The sequence below is a fragment of the Danio rerio genome, chromosome 7, assembly GCF_049306965.1.
Source record: "Danio rerio strain Tuebingen ecotype United States chromosome 7, GRCz12tu, whole genome shotgun sequence".
NCBI lineage: Eukaryota > Metazoa > Chordata > Actinopteri > Cypriniformes > Danionidae > Danio > Danio rerio.
In genome coordinates, this window is record NC_133182.1 from 28490028 (window position 1) to 28509579 (window position 19552).

A 19552-nucleotide genomic window follows, 5' to 3' on the forward strand; every position below is an offset into this window, starting at 1 on the left:
TGTAGAACGAGTTCAACGTCGGGTTGGAGACACATGGAATAAACGTAGATTTGGGCTTAAAGATTGTCTTTTTTTCTTCATAGGTGCGCGCTTCTGCCGTAGAGGTGTGATACCAAACCTTTAATTGTAGATTACGGTGAAATTTAAACAAGTCCACTTTGGTCTGAAATTCGTTCGCTGTATTTACCGGGGAGTATGTTAAGCCTTTTGATAGAACTGATGTACAACTTGTCGATAGGGATATATTGGAGATATTTATCACCTCATCTCCTTTGTTCGGCTCCGTGTGTATCTGCCCTGGATCTGGGATCTTGGTCGATCTCTTTCTCCCTCGTCTCGTTTTTCGCTTGCCGGTTTTCCAAACCTTTGGTATGTTCTTGATTTGTTTCCTAAAAAATCTCTTCTAGGTGACTTCTCCAATGTCGACTGATCATCATCACTACTTGGTAGATTAAAGGACACAGATCTCCTTCTCTGATAATGGTTTCTTTCATTTCTCTGAGGCCACAAATACACCTTATTCTCTTTATAATCTGATTCATCTCTTCCAAATTTCAGCAATTTATCCTGTTTAAGTTTTTTCGAGAGTGCCTCCAAATCCACTCTCAATTTCTCTTCAAACTGTAGATATTCTTGTTCTTTTATTGCAATTTCTTCTTTAATTCTTGTAATTTGGTTTTGGGTTTCAATCTTCTGTTTTTTCGCTTCTTCAATCAATAATAGAATCAAATCAAGGGAGCATTTGTTTAAAATTGCTTCCCATTTTTGTTTAAAGTCAGTGTCTTCATATCCAAACGAAGGAAATTTTTTAATCCTTAATCCTCTGGGAATCATATTCTCCCTCCAATAATCAGATAACGTCACCATATGTAGATGTAGTTTGAGTTCTTTCTCCGACTGTTTTTTAAGATCATTATACATTTTTTTGAAGTCTAAATGTTGTGCTACTGACTCTGAATTCAACAAGGTGTCCGCCACAATGATCTTCTCACCTTCCTCTTTGGAATAGGAAAAATATCCAGATGCCATGTTCTCAAAGTAGTCAAATACTTCCCCGATTACGTCTCAAGACGGAGCAGCTTTTAGATGGAACGATCCCTCTGCGTCCTTGTATACTTCAGAAAAAACAAAACAAAAAGCGCTCTGGGGTAAGTTCAAATGTATGGTCGGTGCTCTTTGGGTAAGGGATTCATCAAATCTGCAACAAGAATTAGTCCAAGGCACTCGAGTAAAGTGAAAAAATTAAAAAGCCTTTATTCACATGGCTAGATCTCTAAAAACCAACGCGTTTCGGCAGAAGTCTGCCTTCATCAGGGTAACAGTGATCAGGTGCGTCTAGAGTCTCTTTTGAGTACTACGGTCACATGACTCATTTAAACATCTCAAATGGCACTCAAATAATTTAACAAGCAAACTCTACTACCATCATAAATTCGGCATAGATATGTGTATATATTGTATACATGTATGTGTATGTATGTATGTATGTATGTATATATATATATGTATATATGTGTATATGTATGTGTGTATGTATATATACGTATATGTGTATGTATGTATATATATATATATATTCTTTTTTCTTCTCTCTCTCTCTCTCTTTTCCCACATATGCAAGTGGGTGTTTGTGTATCTATGCCGAATTTATGATGGTAGTAGAGTTTGCTTGTTAAATTATTTGAGTGCCATTTGAGATGTTTAAATGAGTCATGTGACCGTAGTACTCAAAAGAGACTCTAGACGCACCTGATCACTGTTACCCTGATGAAGGCAGACTTCTGCCGAAACGCGTTGGTTTTTAGAGATCTAGCCATGTGAATAAAGGCTTTTTAATTTTTTCACTTTACTCGAGTGCCTTGGACTAATTCTTGTTGCAGATTTGATGAATCCCTTACCCAAAGAGCACCGACCATACATTTGAACTTACCCCAGAGCGCTTTTTGTTTTGTTTTTTCTGAAGTATACAAGGACGCAGAGGGATCGTTCCATCTAAAAGCTGCTCCGTCTTGAGACGTAATCGGGGAAGTATTTGACTACTTTGAGAACATGGCATCTGGATATTTTTCCTATTCCAAAGAGGAAGGTGAGAAGATCATTGTGGCGGACACCTTGTTGAATTCAGAGTCAGTAGCACAACATTTAGACTTCAAAAAAATGTATAATGATCTTAAAAAACAGTCGGAGAAAGAACTCAAACTACATCTACATATGGTGACGTTATCTGATTATTGGAGGGAGAATATGATTCCCAGAGGATTAAGGATTAAAAAATTTCCTTCGTTTGGATATGAAGACACTGACTTTAAACAAAAATGGGAAGCAATTTTAAACAAATGCTCCCTTGATTTGATTCTATTATTGATTGAAGAAGCGAAAAAACAGAAGATTGAAACCCAAAACCAAATTACAAGAATTAAAGAAGAAATTGCAATAAAAGAACAAGAATATCTACAGTTTGAAGAGAAATTGAGAGTGGATTTGGAGGCACTCTCGAAAAAACTTAAACAGGATAAATTGCTGAAATTTGGAAGAGATGAATCAGATTATAAAGAGAATAAGGTGTATTTGTGGCCTCAGAGAAATGAAAGAAACCATTATCAGAGAAGGAGATCTGTGTCCTTTAATCTACCAAGTAGTGATGATGATCAGTCGACATTGGAGAAGTCACCTAGAAGAGATTTTTTAGGAAACAAATCAAGAACATACCAAAGGTTTGGAAAACCGGCAAGCGAAAAACGAGACGAGGGAGAAAGAGATCGACCAAGATCCCAGATCCAGGGCAGATACACACGGAGCCGAACAAAGGAGATGAGGTGATAAATATCTCCAATATATCCCTATCGACAAGTTGTACATCAGTTCTATCAAAAGGCTTAACATACTCCCCGGTAAATACAGCGAACGAATTTCAGACCAAAGTGGACTTGTTTAAATTTCACCGTAATCTACAATTAAAGGTTTGGTATCACACCTCTACGGCAGAAGCGCGCACCTATGAAGAAAAAAAGACAATCTTTAAGCCCAAATCTACGTTTATTCCATGTGTCTCCAACCCGACGTTGAACTCGTTCTACAAGAAAGTCTCCTATGAAATGGATAATATTTTTGCCTCAAAAAAGAAAAAACATTTTAATCTTTCAAAAGACGAGATTAACGCTTTGGACTGGTTATCAACTAATGACAATCTTATTATTAAAAGAGCGGACAAAGGTGGTGCCGTTGTGGTATGGGGCAGAGATGATTATATCAAAGAAGCCTTACGACAACTACAGAACTGTGAGTATTATCAACCTTTGAAATTTGATCCGGCAGAAAAGATAAAAACGGAACTGATGGAAATACTGACTTTTGCTAAAACCGAAGAATGGATTACACAGAATGAGTTTGAGTTTTTGTGGTCAAAAGAACCTAGAATCCCTACTTTCTATATGCTGCCTAAAATACATAAGAATTTAGAAAATCCACCCGGCCGACCTATAATTAGTGGGAATGAATCGATCACAGAACCTGCCTCAAAATTTGTGGACTATTTTATAAAACCTATTGTTAAAGATCTGCCCTCTTACATTCAGGACACGACTCAAGTATTAAATACGATTAAAAATATGCAATGTGATAAAACCTGTATACTGGCAACTATGGATGTTGAATCATTATATACAAATATAGATCATAGAGAAGGTCTAGAAGCATTGTTATACTATCTAGAAAAGAGACCATCGCCAAAAAAACCACCAACATGTTTTATTGTACAGTTGGCTGAATGGACATTGAAGAATAATGTTTTCTTGTTTCAAGATCAACTTTATAAACAGATAAAGGGAACAGCTATGGGAGCTTGTTTTGCCCCAAATTATGCAAATCTATTTTTGGGATTATGGGAAGAGAGATTTGTATATTCTGAATCAAATCCTTATTTGAGTAGCATTGTGTGGTGGGGTAGATATATAGATGATGTTATTCTGATATGGTCTGGATTGGAGGCAGATTTGAGGCAATTTCATGCTTTTTTAAATAATACTAACGCAAATCTGAGATTCAGCTTGGATTTTTCATTCACTCAAATACATTTTTTGGACTTAAACATTTTTAAAGATACTACAGGAAAATTACATACCACCATTTTTAGAAAAGAAACAGATAGAAATACAATCCTGAGAGCAGATAGTTTCCATCCTCCATGGCTGATCGAAAATATTCCTTTTGGACAATTTCAGAGATTGAAAAGAATTTGCGACAAAGAAGAAGATTTTGAGATCAAATCACAAGACATGGTTCACAGATTCAAACAACGGGGTTATAAAAATAGAGTAATTTATAAATCTTATAATAAAGCAAAAGATAGCAACAGAGATGAATTGTTAATAAAAAGACCCAGATTAAACCAGTCAGAAAGTTCTGTTTATTTCGTGACACAATAGTACTGAGGCAAATACAATAAAGAGAATTATAAAAAATAATTGGAATATTTTGATGAGTGACCCCCATCTTAGGGAAATTTTACCTGTATCCCCCTCTGTAGTCTTTCGAAAAGCTCCAACTATCCAAGATAAACTTGTGAGAAGCCATCTTTCCTCTAAGAAAACTAACACATGGTTAAATCAAACAACAGGGAACTACAGATGTGGTAATTGCAACCATTGTGAAAACATGCTCAAGACGAACATGTTTAGAGATCCTTCTTCGGGCCGTGAATTTAAGATCAATTCATTTATCAATTGCAATACTACTTTTGTTGTTTATCGACTGGAATGTCCTTGTGGTTGTTTTTATGTAGGAATGACTAAGAGAAAACTAAAGTTGAGATTAGCGGAGCATAAATATGCGATACGTACTTGTAATCCACAATATCCTATGGCTCTACATTATAAAAATCAAGGTCATGGCAATCCAAGTTCATTAAAAATAGTTGGCATTGAACATATTTATAATTCTACAAGAGGAGGAGACAGGATAAAAAGATTAAAACAGAGAGAGACTTTTTGGATATATACATTAAAAGCAACCAGATTTCCAGGTTTGAATGGTGAATTAGATTTCTCTTCTTTTTTGTAAAACAGTTTTTCTATAGTTTCCCAGAAATGGGTTGCGGCTGGATGGGTATCCGCTGCGTAGAAAGTAGCTGGTTGGAGGTTCGTTCCGCTGTGGCGACCCCGGATTAATGAGGGGACTAAGCCGATAAGAAAATGAATGATTAAATGAGTTTTTCTATAGATGCTTTACAGATCGTCATTATACATTGATGTATGTGTTTATATGTATGTATGTATTTTCCATGTATGTGTATATATTGTATACATGTATGTGTATGTATGTATGTATGTATGTATATATATATATGTATATATGTGTATATGTATGTGTGTATGTATATATACGTATATGTGTATGTATATATATATATATATATATTCTTTTTTCTTCTCTCTCTCTCTCTCTTTTCCCACATATGCAAGTGGGTGTTTGTGTATCTATGCCGAATTTATGATGGTAGTAGAGTTTGCTTGTTAAATTATTTGAGTGCCATTTGAGATGTTTAAATGAGTCATGTGACCGTAGTACTCAAAAGAGACTCTAGACGCACCTGATCACTGTTACCCTGATGAAGGCAGACTTCTGCCGAAACGCGTTGGTTTTTAGAGATCTAGCCATGTGAATAAAGGCTTTTTAATTTTTTCACTTTACTCGAGTGCCTTGGACTAATTCTTGTTGCAGATTTGATGAATCCCTTACCCAAAGAGCACCGACCATACATTTGAACTTACCCCAGAGCGCTTTTTGTTTTGTTTTTTCTGGAGTATCTACATTACCAACAATCCAACATTCTGAGATCAAATGTAATCAGAAATCTCATATGATTTTTATTTTACTCATATGAACTGTTACATCTCTCCTCCATTAAGCTGTACAGTTAGACACTGTCAACTGATAAGCAGCTAAAGAAAAATAACTCTTATAGAATGCCAATATGAGAAAGCTTTAATACAGTGAATATTGTAATACAGTGCTCAGCATATATAAGAATAATCCTCACAAATCTAGATTTTAAATTCATAATTTTAATAGGAAGATATACAATATTGTATTTGTGCATATATATATATATATATATATATATATATATATATATATATATATATATATATATATATATATACTGAAGCCAAATCTGGAGCGTATCTAACAGAATAACTTACGATAATGCTCCAATACTAGTACACATAAATATATATGTTATAGGAAAATATTAAATACAAGTTTTAAAAAAAGAGGAAAAATCAAGAAGCAAAAAAAATAAAACGTTTATTGAAATTTTTTAGGTTGTATACATACACACACACACAAACACACATATATATATTTTTTTTTTGTTTTTTTTTTGCAGTAATTGAATTGTATTAGCTGTCGATTTCTAAAGATGTACGATGACTAAAATATCATTTTAATAAATATATTTGTTTGATAAATCTGTTGTTTAAATGCACCAACATTTATTGCCCATGTTCACTGAGAAATGGATTAAAATATTTCTCTTTAAAATAGGGTGTACTCGATTATGCTGAGCACTGAATTCACTGAATTACAGAAGCAGGAGCAGTCTGTTTCACGCTGGACACTGGGTCAATGCAATTTGGAAATGCAATTTAATGTAATGTAATGTGCATTTATATAGCGCATTTCTTGTGTGTGGACTTCAAGCACTTTACATTTGTTTGAGGGGGGAATTTCTTCAACAACACCACCAGTGTGCAGCATCCACCTTGATGATGATGGCAGCACAGCGCGCTCAACACACAACAGCTGCAGGTGGAAAGAAAATGATAGAGCCAATTCAGTGGATGATTGGAAGGCCATGATGGGTAAGGGCAGAGAGGAATTTTGATTTAACGTCTTATCTGAAAGATGGTGCTCACTGACAATATAGTGTCCCAGTCATATTAGGGCTGAGCATCATCCGGGTAATTAAAGTGCACTTATTTTTAGTTTGCAGTGTGAACGCGCTACTTACACTATTTATACTACAAAATGGCGTAGAATTGTGTATGCGATTTGGGATGCACCTCTAGTTTTCCTATGTTGTCTCCCATCCAAGTACTAACCACGTTAAGCCCTGCCTACCAGTCTTGGGCTGCAGGGTTATATGGCGGTGGATATGTTTTGTTGATTACGTACACTTGACATTTTTGGAATGTGGGAGTAAACACATTTTCATAAACGCGCATATTTTGTCAATTGTTTATTGCAAGTAGAGTGGTCCTCAACAGTTTTGGCTACACCTTTCACCTTTTTATAAACTATTTTGTTGTTGTTTCGTTTGTTCTTTTGTTTCTTTATCTGTACCTTTCTTTACCCTAGTGAGACCCAGACCCTTTCCTTCAGAACCACTAATGGCCTGCAGCTAGCTCTCGGCAACTCTGATATGGTTGCCCACTGAAGCAAAGCAGGGCTGCGCCTGGTCAGTTACCTGTATGGGAGACCACATAGAAAAGCTAGGTTGCTGTCGGTGTGTTAGTGAGGCCAGCAGGGGGCACCCAACCTGTGGTTTGTGTGGGTCCTAATGCCCCAGTTTAGGGCAGTATAGTACTCTATACTGCTCAGTAGAGGTAAAACCGAGGCCCCGGTAAAAATTCCAGGATGTCCTTCGAAAAAGAGTAAGGGGTTGACCCCGGCATCCTGGCCAAATCTGGCCTCTGTCCATCATGGCATCCAAACCATCCCCATATCATAATTGTCTTTTCTCCTCTCCACCAATGAGCTGGTGTGTGGTGTGCAGTCTGGTGCAATATGGCTGCCGTCATGTCATCCAGGTGCATGCTGCACACTGATGGTGGATGAGGAGATTGCTACCAATCTGTAAAGTGCTTTGAGTGTCCAGAAAAGTGCTATATAAATGTAAGGAATTAATATTATAATTATATATAAAATGTATTATACTTTTACAAATTACAAATACATGTTTTCGTATTTTAACAATGACAAAAGTTAGATGTGCAGTCAAAGATGTTAAACAAACAAGTTGCAAACAGACTGCGTTAGGTTAAAGGCTATTTTGACAGCATGACAAACCAATGTGGATTATTAACTTGGCATATATTATAAATTACACACACACACAAAAAGAATATCATATGTAAGCCAACTGACCTTCAGCTTGCCTCCATACAGATCTCGTCGACCAAATTACCTTTAGACAAGGCTACATAATGATTTAATAAATGTTCGCTTTTAATAGAGCGGGAAAAACATAACTACACAAGAAGTCGAGATAAAATTCGCACAGCAAACAAGACAACCCAAAAAGGGTTCTAAAAATCAATCTGTCTGCATCAAGGGATCTTACGTTCAGTCAGACTCAACATGGTAATAATGTTAAATTCCAGCTCAACTCTTCAATGGAACAGTCGCCTCATAAATCACAGTGCAAAAAAATAGGTCGCTGTCTTTTAAACCCTTGTATGAGATTGTTTAATTTGTTTCACCTTTATTTAGCCTACATCGAAATAAAAAAAACAACACAACGACTAATAATCTAATCTACTCCCTATATTACTTTCCAAAAAGAACGCTGAGGTGCAAAAGCAAACGCGTTAAATACAACACGAAACACATACACGTGTGCAAGTTGTAATATGTCAAAATGCGCACTATACACCTCTGCGTTTTGGGGAGAATCTTCTCACGCAGATGGGATGGGACTCCACAAAATCCTGAACAAACTGCCTATATAGGAGGCAACATTTGTAAAAATCACAATGTAAGAGTCGTTATACTCAATCCTTAACTATAATCAATCACACTGAAGATGGCAGATGAAACATTGATGAACGCATGCACACATAATGAGAGTTTGAACCGCACCTTGCTTCTCTTCAAGAGGCTCAAATCCAAAAAAATAAAAAAAATCCTCCACCTCCTTCGCAGCGGATGAAAGATCTGGCGATTTCGGAGATGCTTCAGTGTCTAAACAGCCTCACATCACCGTATCCAAAAGTCTTTCCAGCCCTGGACACTGTATTTTTTTATTACGGGTATGATTTTTATTCCTTCTACCGTTTAAGCGCTGCAACTGTCAAAATATTTGCTCGTTCGTTATAATCCAGACGCACAACTTTCAGTGCGCAGTCTCTGCTAGACCTGCTATCTGCGGGAAATGTCTAACGAGCTCGAGGAATCAAAGTTATAAGAGAACCGGCGCGTTATCAATCCTGTCCTTCACCTCCCGTGTTTTTCGTGATGCGCACCCTGCGTTGCGCACTAAAGTTCCTTACCTTTGGATGCCACGTGCGCTCAAGCCAGCAGATGTCGCCTTTGCCTCAGTTTTATTTGAACACATACTGACTGTTGGAGGATAGAAAGAACGACTGAAAACGCATTTCGCCCAGTTTTTAACATAAACGGAATAAATTAAAGGATTATAATTAATCATAATAATTTTATATTTAGATAATAATGTTTTATGTTTGGCTTTCGCAATAAAATTAGAAAAGTATGCTATTGCTGTCATATATATTATCATGATACTTTTATTTTATATATTTGTCATATAAGACATAATGTCCCCCCTCAAATCTAATCTTTATTTTCTACTGGATAAAATTCAAGGGATTGCCTGGGCCATTCTACAGCTTGATTTTCTTTCTCTGAAATCATTTCAGAGTTTCCTTGGCTGTGTTGGATCGTTGTCTTGCTGAAATGTCAGTTCTGGTTTTATCTTCATCATCCTGCTAATCTAGATGTTAAACTGAAGCAGGTAATATTAATTTACAGTTATGAAGGGCAGAGGGTTACTGAATAACTACTGAGAGATTTCAGCTACTGTCTGGACTTTCACTGACTTTCTATGCCTCTCTTTCTTCTTGTGTTCAATACTTTTTCCCTGCCTCACACAGCTACACGTGTCATTTTATTTTATTGCCCAATTTGTAAACTAATTCTTTTTTTTCTTTGCATAAATGGATTTCTTTGGTTGTTATCAATATCTGGTGAACATTTCAAATCAACAGCACCTTTGTTGACGTGTTCAATACTTACTACACCCAGTGTGTGTGTGTGTGTGTGTGTGTGTGTGTGTGTGTGTGTGTGTGTGTGTGTGTGTGTGTGTGTGTGTGTGTGTGTAATGAGGTACTAAAACTATGTTTTATCTAGAAATGTGTTATTATGTAAAACTAGAAATCTTAAACAGAAATTGGGGAAAAAAATAAACAGGGGGGCTATATATATATATATATATATATATATATATATATATATATATATATATATATATATATATATATTTGTAGAGTACTATTGGCATTTTGTATAGAATTTTAATCTTTATTTTGTCACCTACTTTGACAGCATTTGGACTTTTCACAGGTTTGAACAGGTTTCATTGTCAAAAAAAAAAAAAAAAAAAAAAGGAAAAGGAAAAACAAGTATAGTAATTTCACTGACAGCTTTCCTGAACTTTCATATTCTTCTTGGTGGTGCTACAAGACACCTTTGTTGTGGGAGCCTCTGTGGCACTTGAGCAGAATCATTTAGTCAGTTCTGTGTTTACTCTCTGTGGCTTTGTGGGAATTGTTTGACTTTTTTATGCTCAGGCAGGGTCTAAAATAAGCTTTTTGCTATACCTGCCAAGTACTTTTGAGATTGAGAACACTGACCAGATATAAATACTTTTAACCAGCCACAAAACTGTAAAAAAAATAAAATAAAAAGTGTATTTTGTCACTGAATTTGCTAGATAGTAGTGAAAAGGTCACATTTGATCAATTCAGTACATATTTAATGAGTTGTAAATGTTCCTTTAATAAAGCAAAACTGTGTCAAGTTTCAGAACATTCCCAGTGTGTTATTCACTCAGTTCATTGCTGTTATTTTAAACACCTGAAGCTCAGACTAAAAGATGATGAGAATATTAAATATCTCCACAAGCTTCCATTGTCCTAAACATAAAACAAAGCCTTACAGACTGAGAAATTAACAGAAAAGGACTTTATTGATTTTTATTGAACACTGTAAATAAGGTAATTATACTCTTCATGTGTTAATAAATGTACAAAATGCAGTTCATGGAGAAATTCTAGCGTTAAATACTACACAGCCACTGTACATCCACCTGTGGAGTCTCCATTCACACATATCTCATCCAGCTCAGGAGGTTATACTGCTTTATAACCACTCACACGCTCAGTACCATCCTATTTCTTCTCTAGTGTCATATACAAAGTACCAGGAAAGGTAACAACAGAGCTACATGTGGGAATAACAGCACAGCTTCCATAAATATGTACAAAAACATGAAGGTCAGGGTCAACAGAACAGGCACGTCATGATAACATCTGTGATTTAGTCTTCAGGCGGAGCATTTGTAGAAAATGTCCACAGTTTTTTTTTTTTTTTTTTTTTTTTTTTTGGTTTTTCATGATAAAGTGGTTTTAGTTCTTTTTATGAAGGAACTTCATTTTATTTCCTGGAAAAAAAGATAAAAATTTGGTGTGTAAGGTTATATTTCTTTATTTTTTCATAAAACAGGATTGATAGATACAGTGCTCAGCATAAATGACTGCAACCCTTTTTAAAGCTAGCATATTTGATCATTTCTCAGTGAATGTAGCCAATCATTTTACTGTTATATCAATTAAAATAAGAGATTGGTCCCCTAACATCTGTAGGAATACAGATGAATATATATATATATATATATATATATATATATATATATATATATATATATATATATATATATATATATATATATATATATATATATATATATATATATACATATATATATATATATATATATACATATATATATATATACATATACATATATATATATATATATATATATACATATACATATATATATATATACATATACATATATATATATATATATATATATATATATATATATATATATATATATATATTCATTTATTCATTCATTTTCTTGCCGGCTTAGTCCCTTTATTAATCCGGGGTCGCCACAGCGGAATTTTTACGCAGCGGATGCTCTTCCAGCCGCAACCCATCTCTGGGAAACATCCACACACACACTCAATTTACAATCACAATTTACAATTTAGCCTACCCAATTCACCTGTACTGCATGTATTTGGACTGTGGGGGAAACCGGAGGACTCGGAGGAAACCCACGCGAAGGCAGGGAGAACATGCAAACTCCACACAGAAACGCCAACTGAGCCGAGAAACTACCTACTGCACCAATGCCTCGCCATATATATATATATATATATATATATATATATATATATATATATATATATATATATATATATATATATATATATATATATATATATTCCTAACATATTTATTTGGGTGTAATTTTTTTTTAAGTTTTACTGGCTAATCTAATGTATATGCACAAATATATCATTGTGTGTTATTTATGCTGAGCACCGTACATATAACTAGTTTTCTGTACTCACCTAAACCCTTCAGAAATTTGTTGACTCCACTCTGTTCTGTGTCTGGTAACTCCTCCAGATACTGCTCCACCCTCTGCTCAAAAAGACCTGTTCAACGAGGGGTGGGTAAACAGACAGACAGACAGACAGACAGACAGAAAGACAGATAGATAGAAGCAAATAAAAAGTTTATAGATTAATAAAAAAAAGAACAACAATAACAGCAATAATAATAATAATTGTTATTATTAGCAATTATGGCTATTATACAGTTGAAGTCAGAAATATTAGCTCCCCCAGAACTATTAGCCCCCTGTTTATTTTTTCCCTAATTTCTGTTTAACGGAGAGAGGATTTTTTTCAACACGTTTCTAAACATAATAGTTTTAATAACTCATCTCTAATAAATGATTTATTTTATCTTTGCCATGATGACAGTACATAATATTATAATAGATATTTTTCAAGACACTTCAATACAGCTTAACATGACATTTAAAGGCTTAACTAGGTTAATTAGGTTGACTAAGCAGGTTAGGGTAATTAGGCAAGTAAAAAAAACAACAACAAAAAACTGCTTTTATTCTAGCCGAAGTAAAACAAATAAGACTTTCTCCAGAGGAAAAAATATTATCAGACACACTGTGAAAATTTCCTTGCTCTGTTAAACATCATTTGGGAAATATTTTCAAAAGAAAAAAAAATAATCAAAGAGGGGCTAATAATTCTGACTTCAACTATATACACTACAAACTAAATGTAAAAACATTGTTTTTGATAACCAGAAGGTGGCAGTAAAGATTCGACTCCCAGCCAGCTTAAAACGTTACCCTCCACCCCACCTCAAAAAGCCCTATGTGAAAGTGGATTACAGCGGTCTGATGCTAACAGGACATCACATCTGATGAGAAGTCTTGTTTTTATTGGTTTACCTTTGGCCCTGCACTTCCTCATCTCCCGGTCCTGGATGAATCCAGCAAACATCTGAGACTCCATGAAGACGCCCAGAAACCGGCGGATGCTCTTAGAAGCCACAGACTTGCGGAAGGGTTCGCGCTGGAAGATTCGTTCGCCTCTTTCACCCTGGGTGAGAAACAGTGAATAATGGCCAATGGTCTCCAGGAAAAAGCGGATGAAGGCCTCCGATACCACACTGTTCAACGACGTGCTGCACTCTGAAATCAAGGACAATATTAAACATAATTAAATATTAGATTTGATTCATTTTCATCTTGGTTGAAAAGTAAAGACGTTGGCAATGAAGCAACAAAGTATACTTTACTTTTTTAGATATACGTGTACATTTTTATCCAAACCTGGTTCAATGCACAACCTTTCAGAAGAACACATTATAATAGTTTGCAAAAACAGGTGCTAAACATGATTAGTTTTATAAATAAAATCTGCTTTCTCTATAAAGTCTTATCATTCCACAATTATATATTACATTTGAACTACATTGAGTATTTGTTGCTGCTCTTGTTTTTTCATACTGTGAATGAGCAGTTCAGTGTTGCCACCTAGTGGACAAAAGTTAGGCAATTCTAATTAATTGCTCGGATTCTGTTGTGTGTGCTGTTTACATTGTTGTTTGGCATATGTCAAATTCTGGGGTAAACAGATCCTAGATCAGGATCCTCAATTAACATGCAATTGCAAAGTAATGATCACGCAGCATGCAGTTATACATAGGTATTAAAGGGATAGTTCACCCAAAAAATGAAAATTCTGTCCTTACTTACTTTCCCTTTACTTGCTCCAAACTTGTTTGACGTTCAGTTGGACGCAAAAGAAAATATTTTGAAGAAAGCGGCAACCATTGACTCAAATAGTATTTGTGTTTCCTGTATATGTCAATGGATACAGGTTTTCAGCCTTCTTTTAAATATCATCCTTACAATGGAAGAAAGAATCTCAAAAGTTCAGAACAAGTAAAGGGTGAGTGAATGCTGAGTAAATTTACATCTTCGGGTGAACTATTCCTTTAAAGTAAGATATCATATGTTTATTGTCAACTAACTAATTAACACTTAAACTAGTCAATTGGCATTTTCAGACTTTCTTTTTATCTTTTTTTTTTTTTTTTGAAGGAGCTCATTCATGTAATGCCAAGCAGCAAGCTTGTTGATTTAAAACAATCACTAACACAAAACTGGATCCATGCTCTCAAATATACAGTGGTCTCATGGCTGTTACAAAAAAATGTAAAGTCTCAACTATTTCACATTGCGCTGCACCCACCCACAAACATAAATCTACACCTTTTATACAAGCCATCATGTTTTGCTTGTAAATAAAGAGCAGTAATACTTGTCATATCACATCCGCTAACTACTTTTCACAGCTGTCTTGATAAATTGATAACAGAGTAACTGAAGTGACCCTATGTGTGCAGAAGTGTGACTGTTTGGACATCTTGTCTTGGATTTTTTTTAACAAACTGAAGTGGCCCAAATCAAAAGTGAAAAGATCAGATTACATGTGGTTTCTGTTGTCCACCTTGTCATGAAAAAAAAACAGATATTTTTGATATGTATTTTTGACATATTTTGAAACAGGGTGGTGGTTTTCCTGCACAGTTGAGCTCTTTTAAAAATGCATTTGCAGAAAAAAATATTTTTTTAGCAAATGCAAAATGTAAATGGACCTCTGTAAGTGAGTAACAACATCTGTAAGCACTTCATACAATAAATGAGCAGAGAAAGATACTTAAAAGTGTTGTTTGGTCTGCAGAAAGCCAGTACTAGTAATTGACCAGCAATTGATTCTGATTGGACAAGGGAAAAATTGGGCTACTTTATAATCCTTTTGGGTGAATTTTGAGTTGTCGTAAGGCTGGAAAATTATCAGGGACCTGTGGTCCAGTCCTAATATGTGGATTACTCAATTAGATGGATTTGGTTATTGACGATTTGACACGATCCAGGATAATTTAGTTCTTTAAAACTCTTCTGACAGTTGTTGTCATAGCAACAGTTCTGGTAGCTAAAACCAGCTTGAGAGCAGGTTTTTTTTTAATGTAAACAGGATTTGATCTGGTCTTCAAAGCAAAGGTGTTACTAAACGTATGTACCAAATGCCAATATTTTCTTACAGTAGTAACCAATACACACTTGGGAAAATAGTAAAATAATTGTAAAAAAATTATATATACATTTATAATTCATAATAATTAAAAATATTTAATATTAAATAATTAATAATATATAAATATATATATATATATATATATATATATATATATATATATATATATATATATATATATATATGTGTGTGTGTGTGTGTGTGTGTGTGTGTGTGTGTGTGTGTGTGTGTGTGTGTGTGTGTGTGTGTGTGTGTATATATATATATATATATATATATATATATATATATATATATATATGTATGTATGTATGTATATATTTATATATATATATATATATATATATATATATATATATATATATATATATATATATATATATATATATATATATATGTATATATATCTATATATATATATATATATATATACTTATATATGTTTATATATAACTTATGCAATCTGCATTCTGAAATAAAAATACAAAATAGGGTAGTTCCCCCAAAGAGGATTAAATAGAACTTTTATTAATATCTACATTTTAGATATAAATTAGTACTATTTAAAGGTACTGACCCAGCTGTACATTTTGTGTATGATAACAGACATGCTCATTATTCGACGGTTTTTGTTTGTTTATGTGTTTGTTTTTTAAAGAAATAATATTAGCATTATGACATCTAATATGACAGTAATTTGATGCTTTGCAAAAGTTGCAGACACCTTTACCAATTCATTTTAAAAATGTAATTTAAATTCGCTGATTAAGAAACTTGAATAGGCCTAGTTTACTATAATAAAGAATATCCGCTCGAAATGTAAAACTAAATAGACTGCAAAATACTCTTAACACCTGAAAGTGTAAAGCCTGCAGCCCAAAACAAAGGTGGAAAGTTATTGCGTAACATATTTGACAAACAGTTTAATCAATGTTAATCAGATGATGTCATCATTACGCTGCTGTGCCATCAGCAAATCGTTGCATTGCTGATCATGATTTCACAGATCTCAGATCAGTTCATCCAGACATTTCAATTTGATTTGCAAACTTGTTTGACGAACCAAATTAGTCAAAGATTATTTATCAAGAATAAAATATCCAGGAACTGTCAAAACATCTTAGAACATTAAAGCGAGGTACGAAGAACAACCCCTGGAAGCCCTGGTCATGCTGAATATCCATTTTATGTACAGTAAAAAAAAAACATGCATGTTCAGTATGACAATTAAAATAAAATACAATCTGAGATTTTTCATGGTGCTTATGAAAGCATATACGCTTATAAGGAAATGGAGCAAGATCATAACATTAGGCTTTTCACCTTCATCCGATTCACTGTCGGAGTCTTGATTGATGATGTCGTTCCTCTGTTCGAGAGATTGCTCCAGAGCAGCTTGCAGTTTGCGTGGAAGCAGCGAGGCCTCGTCATCCATCTGTATACAGGAAGATTACCATTGTAACAATGTTTAGTGATTCATGCCATGGCACATCCCGCTTGTTTATATTCTCACATCTTAACGACAACACGCAATTAGCTGTGTTACAGCCATGGGAGAAAGAGTTTGTGTCAAACTCAGGAGGGAGAGATTAGTTTATGAACGAACCTGTCTGATGAAGCGATCCGTCCCAAGATCAACCATTAAAGCCTGAAACATAAAGAGAAACAGATTTCAACTGGCTGCGTCGCATTATTCTGTTTAATCACACAGCATTCAGTGGTTTTGGGGAGGCTTAAACGTCACAACATTTCCAGAAGTTGATCCACAGCAGATGGAGTCTGACACCCATTTAAAAATGCAGTGTTAAAAATGACAAGCGCCACAAATTGCTGCACTTCCACACGTTTTCACTGTGTAGGGTCACCCCGTATGGCCATTACAAGTGCACTTGTGTCCAAAATGCTGCTGCCAAATGCACTAAATGCCAAAGGCTCAGTAGAGACCGAACTTCAGCCTTGTGGCCAAGCTGGCACTATGCTATGGGCAGCTGGGAACAACAACGCTCCCGGTTGGGAAAGTTTCGAAGAGTGGAGGCAACAGTCTGGCCAGGAATGCTGAGCTAGGCTTATGAAGCTGACGCCACATTAAAGGCTCATACACAAAAAATTGGCCAGTTCTCTGGGCATGTTATTGTACTTAGTATGTTTCTCATTCATTCCAGCACATTTCTGAACCTGGGAAAATGACTTTAGCCCTGTAGTCTACTGTGAGAGAACAACATAAGGGTTCAACGATCAGGCAGCTTGTTAGAGTAAGAACATAATTGAAGTGTTAAGGAGAGCAGCCAATGAGACAGTATTCACAGGAATTCACAAGTCACCATCAGCTAAACGGCTCTCAGAATAATAACCTCCCAGAGTGAGTAAAAATGCCTGAATCTTTGAAATAGAGACTTTATTTATAATGATTTGTGCCTTTACAATTTTAGAGTATAAAATAATATTGTAATATGTTGATTTTTCTGCTAAACGAAAAACAACAACTGGGGTCTTCAGCAAATGATTTGAATAGCTATATTTGGCAAGAACGAGTCATTCTAGAGTTAGTGGGGTGACACTTTTGGGGAGTGCATTTGCATATTATGATGGCACAATAAATGAAAAAAATACAGCTTTTTTTCCCCCCTCTTTTTCAACTTTTTGGGCTCAACAATTTGGAAAAAAAAACTGAATGCATTTGATGACTGATGAACCAACCAATAATAAACTTTTTTAAGTAACAATTTCTTCATCCCAGTTTTCATAGTTCACATTACCACAGTATTCTAAAACAAAACAAAACAAAAAATATATAAATTAAAATAAACTAATAAATAAAAGATAAAATAAAAGTAAATAAAAAATAAAAACAGTAAAATCTTTTTGTATGACTTGTTTTAAATAAATAAATAAAGAATGAAATATTGTTATGCATGTGATGCTGATTCCAGAGCAAAGCTTGTGTCTGTGTTCACTTACACACATGTATCTCATGATATCAATGTCTCAGAACAGCTTGATTCTGAGTAAATGAACCAAGCCATTCTCAGATGCTGGAACAGTGTACCATTAATTTATTTTAAGGGATAGTTCACCAAAACAATAAATTCAGTCACCACTTACTGACCCTCCATTTGATATAAAACTGTTTGAATTTCTTTCTTTCGATCAAACAAAATAATTTATTTTAAATGTTTTTTTCCTACAATGAATATCAATGGCTACTGTTTTTTTAACATTCTCCAAAATATCTTCTTTTGTGGACATTTGATTAAACTTTTTTTTACTTTTTTTTAGGTGAACTATGCCTTTAAGAAAGGCTTTCTTTAAAGGTGCAGTATGTAAGTTTGACACCCAGTGGGTGAATTAGGTATTGCATTCCTGGGTCAAAGCAAACACAAGCACAGGCTGCCAGATTGAGGACCAACAGGAGGGAGTCTGAAGATCCGGCCTAAAGGCTGATTACAACAGTGTTCTATATAAAAGCCATGACACGCGATAGAAGGAATTTTCTCCATATTAAAATGAGTTTTTGTTCTTATCAACACCTCGAATTGATATATTAGAAACAGCTTCTATTTCTTGCAGCTGAACAACAGAAAACTGACAATGGTCACCTCAGGTACACCTCATGTGCTTTATTCAGTGTTAAATGCTAACAATGTGAATTTTGTTGCCATTTTATATGACATTCTTTGCCATACTACTGAAAGCAGCAGCAGATAGTTCACCTCAGATCATCAAAAATGCAATAAACTTTTTCAAATTAAACTTTAGATCTGTGACTCGCATATCAATCATTCCACATTTAAATTTAATAATGTTAAAGAGGTTCAATATGTATTGATTAGGTTATAAACCTTAGCATTTCTTGAGTGAGTGCACTATTCTGTGCTTCTGAATGGCTGTAATTAAATTTATGTTGTGTATTCTCTGGTGCAAATAGCCAAATTGCTTATCTCATCATTTAGTGTGTTGTTAGGACACAGGGTTAACATAAACCCTGCTCACCTAATGTTTACGTTCATAATATTTATATTATTTGCTTATTAATAACC

General features: G+C 34.7%; 2 protein-coding genes and 1 long non-coding RNA gene across 9 annotated transcripts in view; 1 reads left to right on the plus strand and 2 right to left on the minus strand.

Annotated features, from left to right (window-relative positions):
• LOC141375373 (uncharacterized) overlaps window positions 1–3624 on the plus strand; it is a 129108-nt gene extending 125484 nt beyond the window's left edge. Inside the window, exon 2 of the long non-coding RNA XR_012383316.1 lies at window positions 1443–3624. This is a non-coding gene — a long non-coding RNA (uncharacterized lncRNA). The remainder of the gene's footprint in view (window positions 1–1442) is intronic.
• trim66 (tripartite motif containing 66) overlaps window positions 1–9243 on the minus strand; it is a 44742-nt gene extending 35499 nt beyond the window's left edge. For 2 of the 3 annotated variants that reach the window (XM_017357046.4, XM_073908525.1), the window contains exon 1: window positions 8863–9243. The gene's annotated coding sequence lies outside the window, so the exon portion shown is untranslated. The remainder of the gene's footprint in view (window positions 1–8862) is intronic. The other variant, XM_068222623.2, reaches the window with a different exon arrangement.
• Window positions 9244–10968: 1725 nt separating this feature from the next.
• dennd2b (DENN domain containing 2B) overlaps window positions 10969–19552 on the minus strand; it is a 96161-nt gene continuing 87577 nt past the window's right edge. For 4 of the 5 annotated variants that reach the window (XM_005166388.6, XM_068222166.2, XM_068222165.2 and 1 more), the window contains 5 exons: window positions 17122–17163; window positions 16839–16950; window positions 13361–13603; window positions 12450–12536; window positions 10969–11461 (listed from right to left, as the gene is read on the minus strand). In XM_005166388.6, the coding sequence (XP_005166445.2) occupies window positions 11427–11461; window positions 12450–12536; window positions 13361–13603; window positions 16839–16950; window positions 17122–17163 (519 nt within the window). In that variant the 3' untranslated portion in view covers window positions 10969–11426. The remainder of the gene's footprint in view (window positions 11462–12449; window positions 12537–13360; window positions 13604–16838; window positions 16951–17121; window positions 17164–19552) is intronic. The other variant, NM_001002327.1, reaches the window with a different exon arrangement.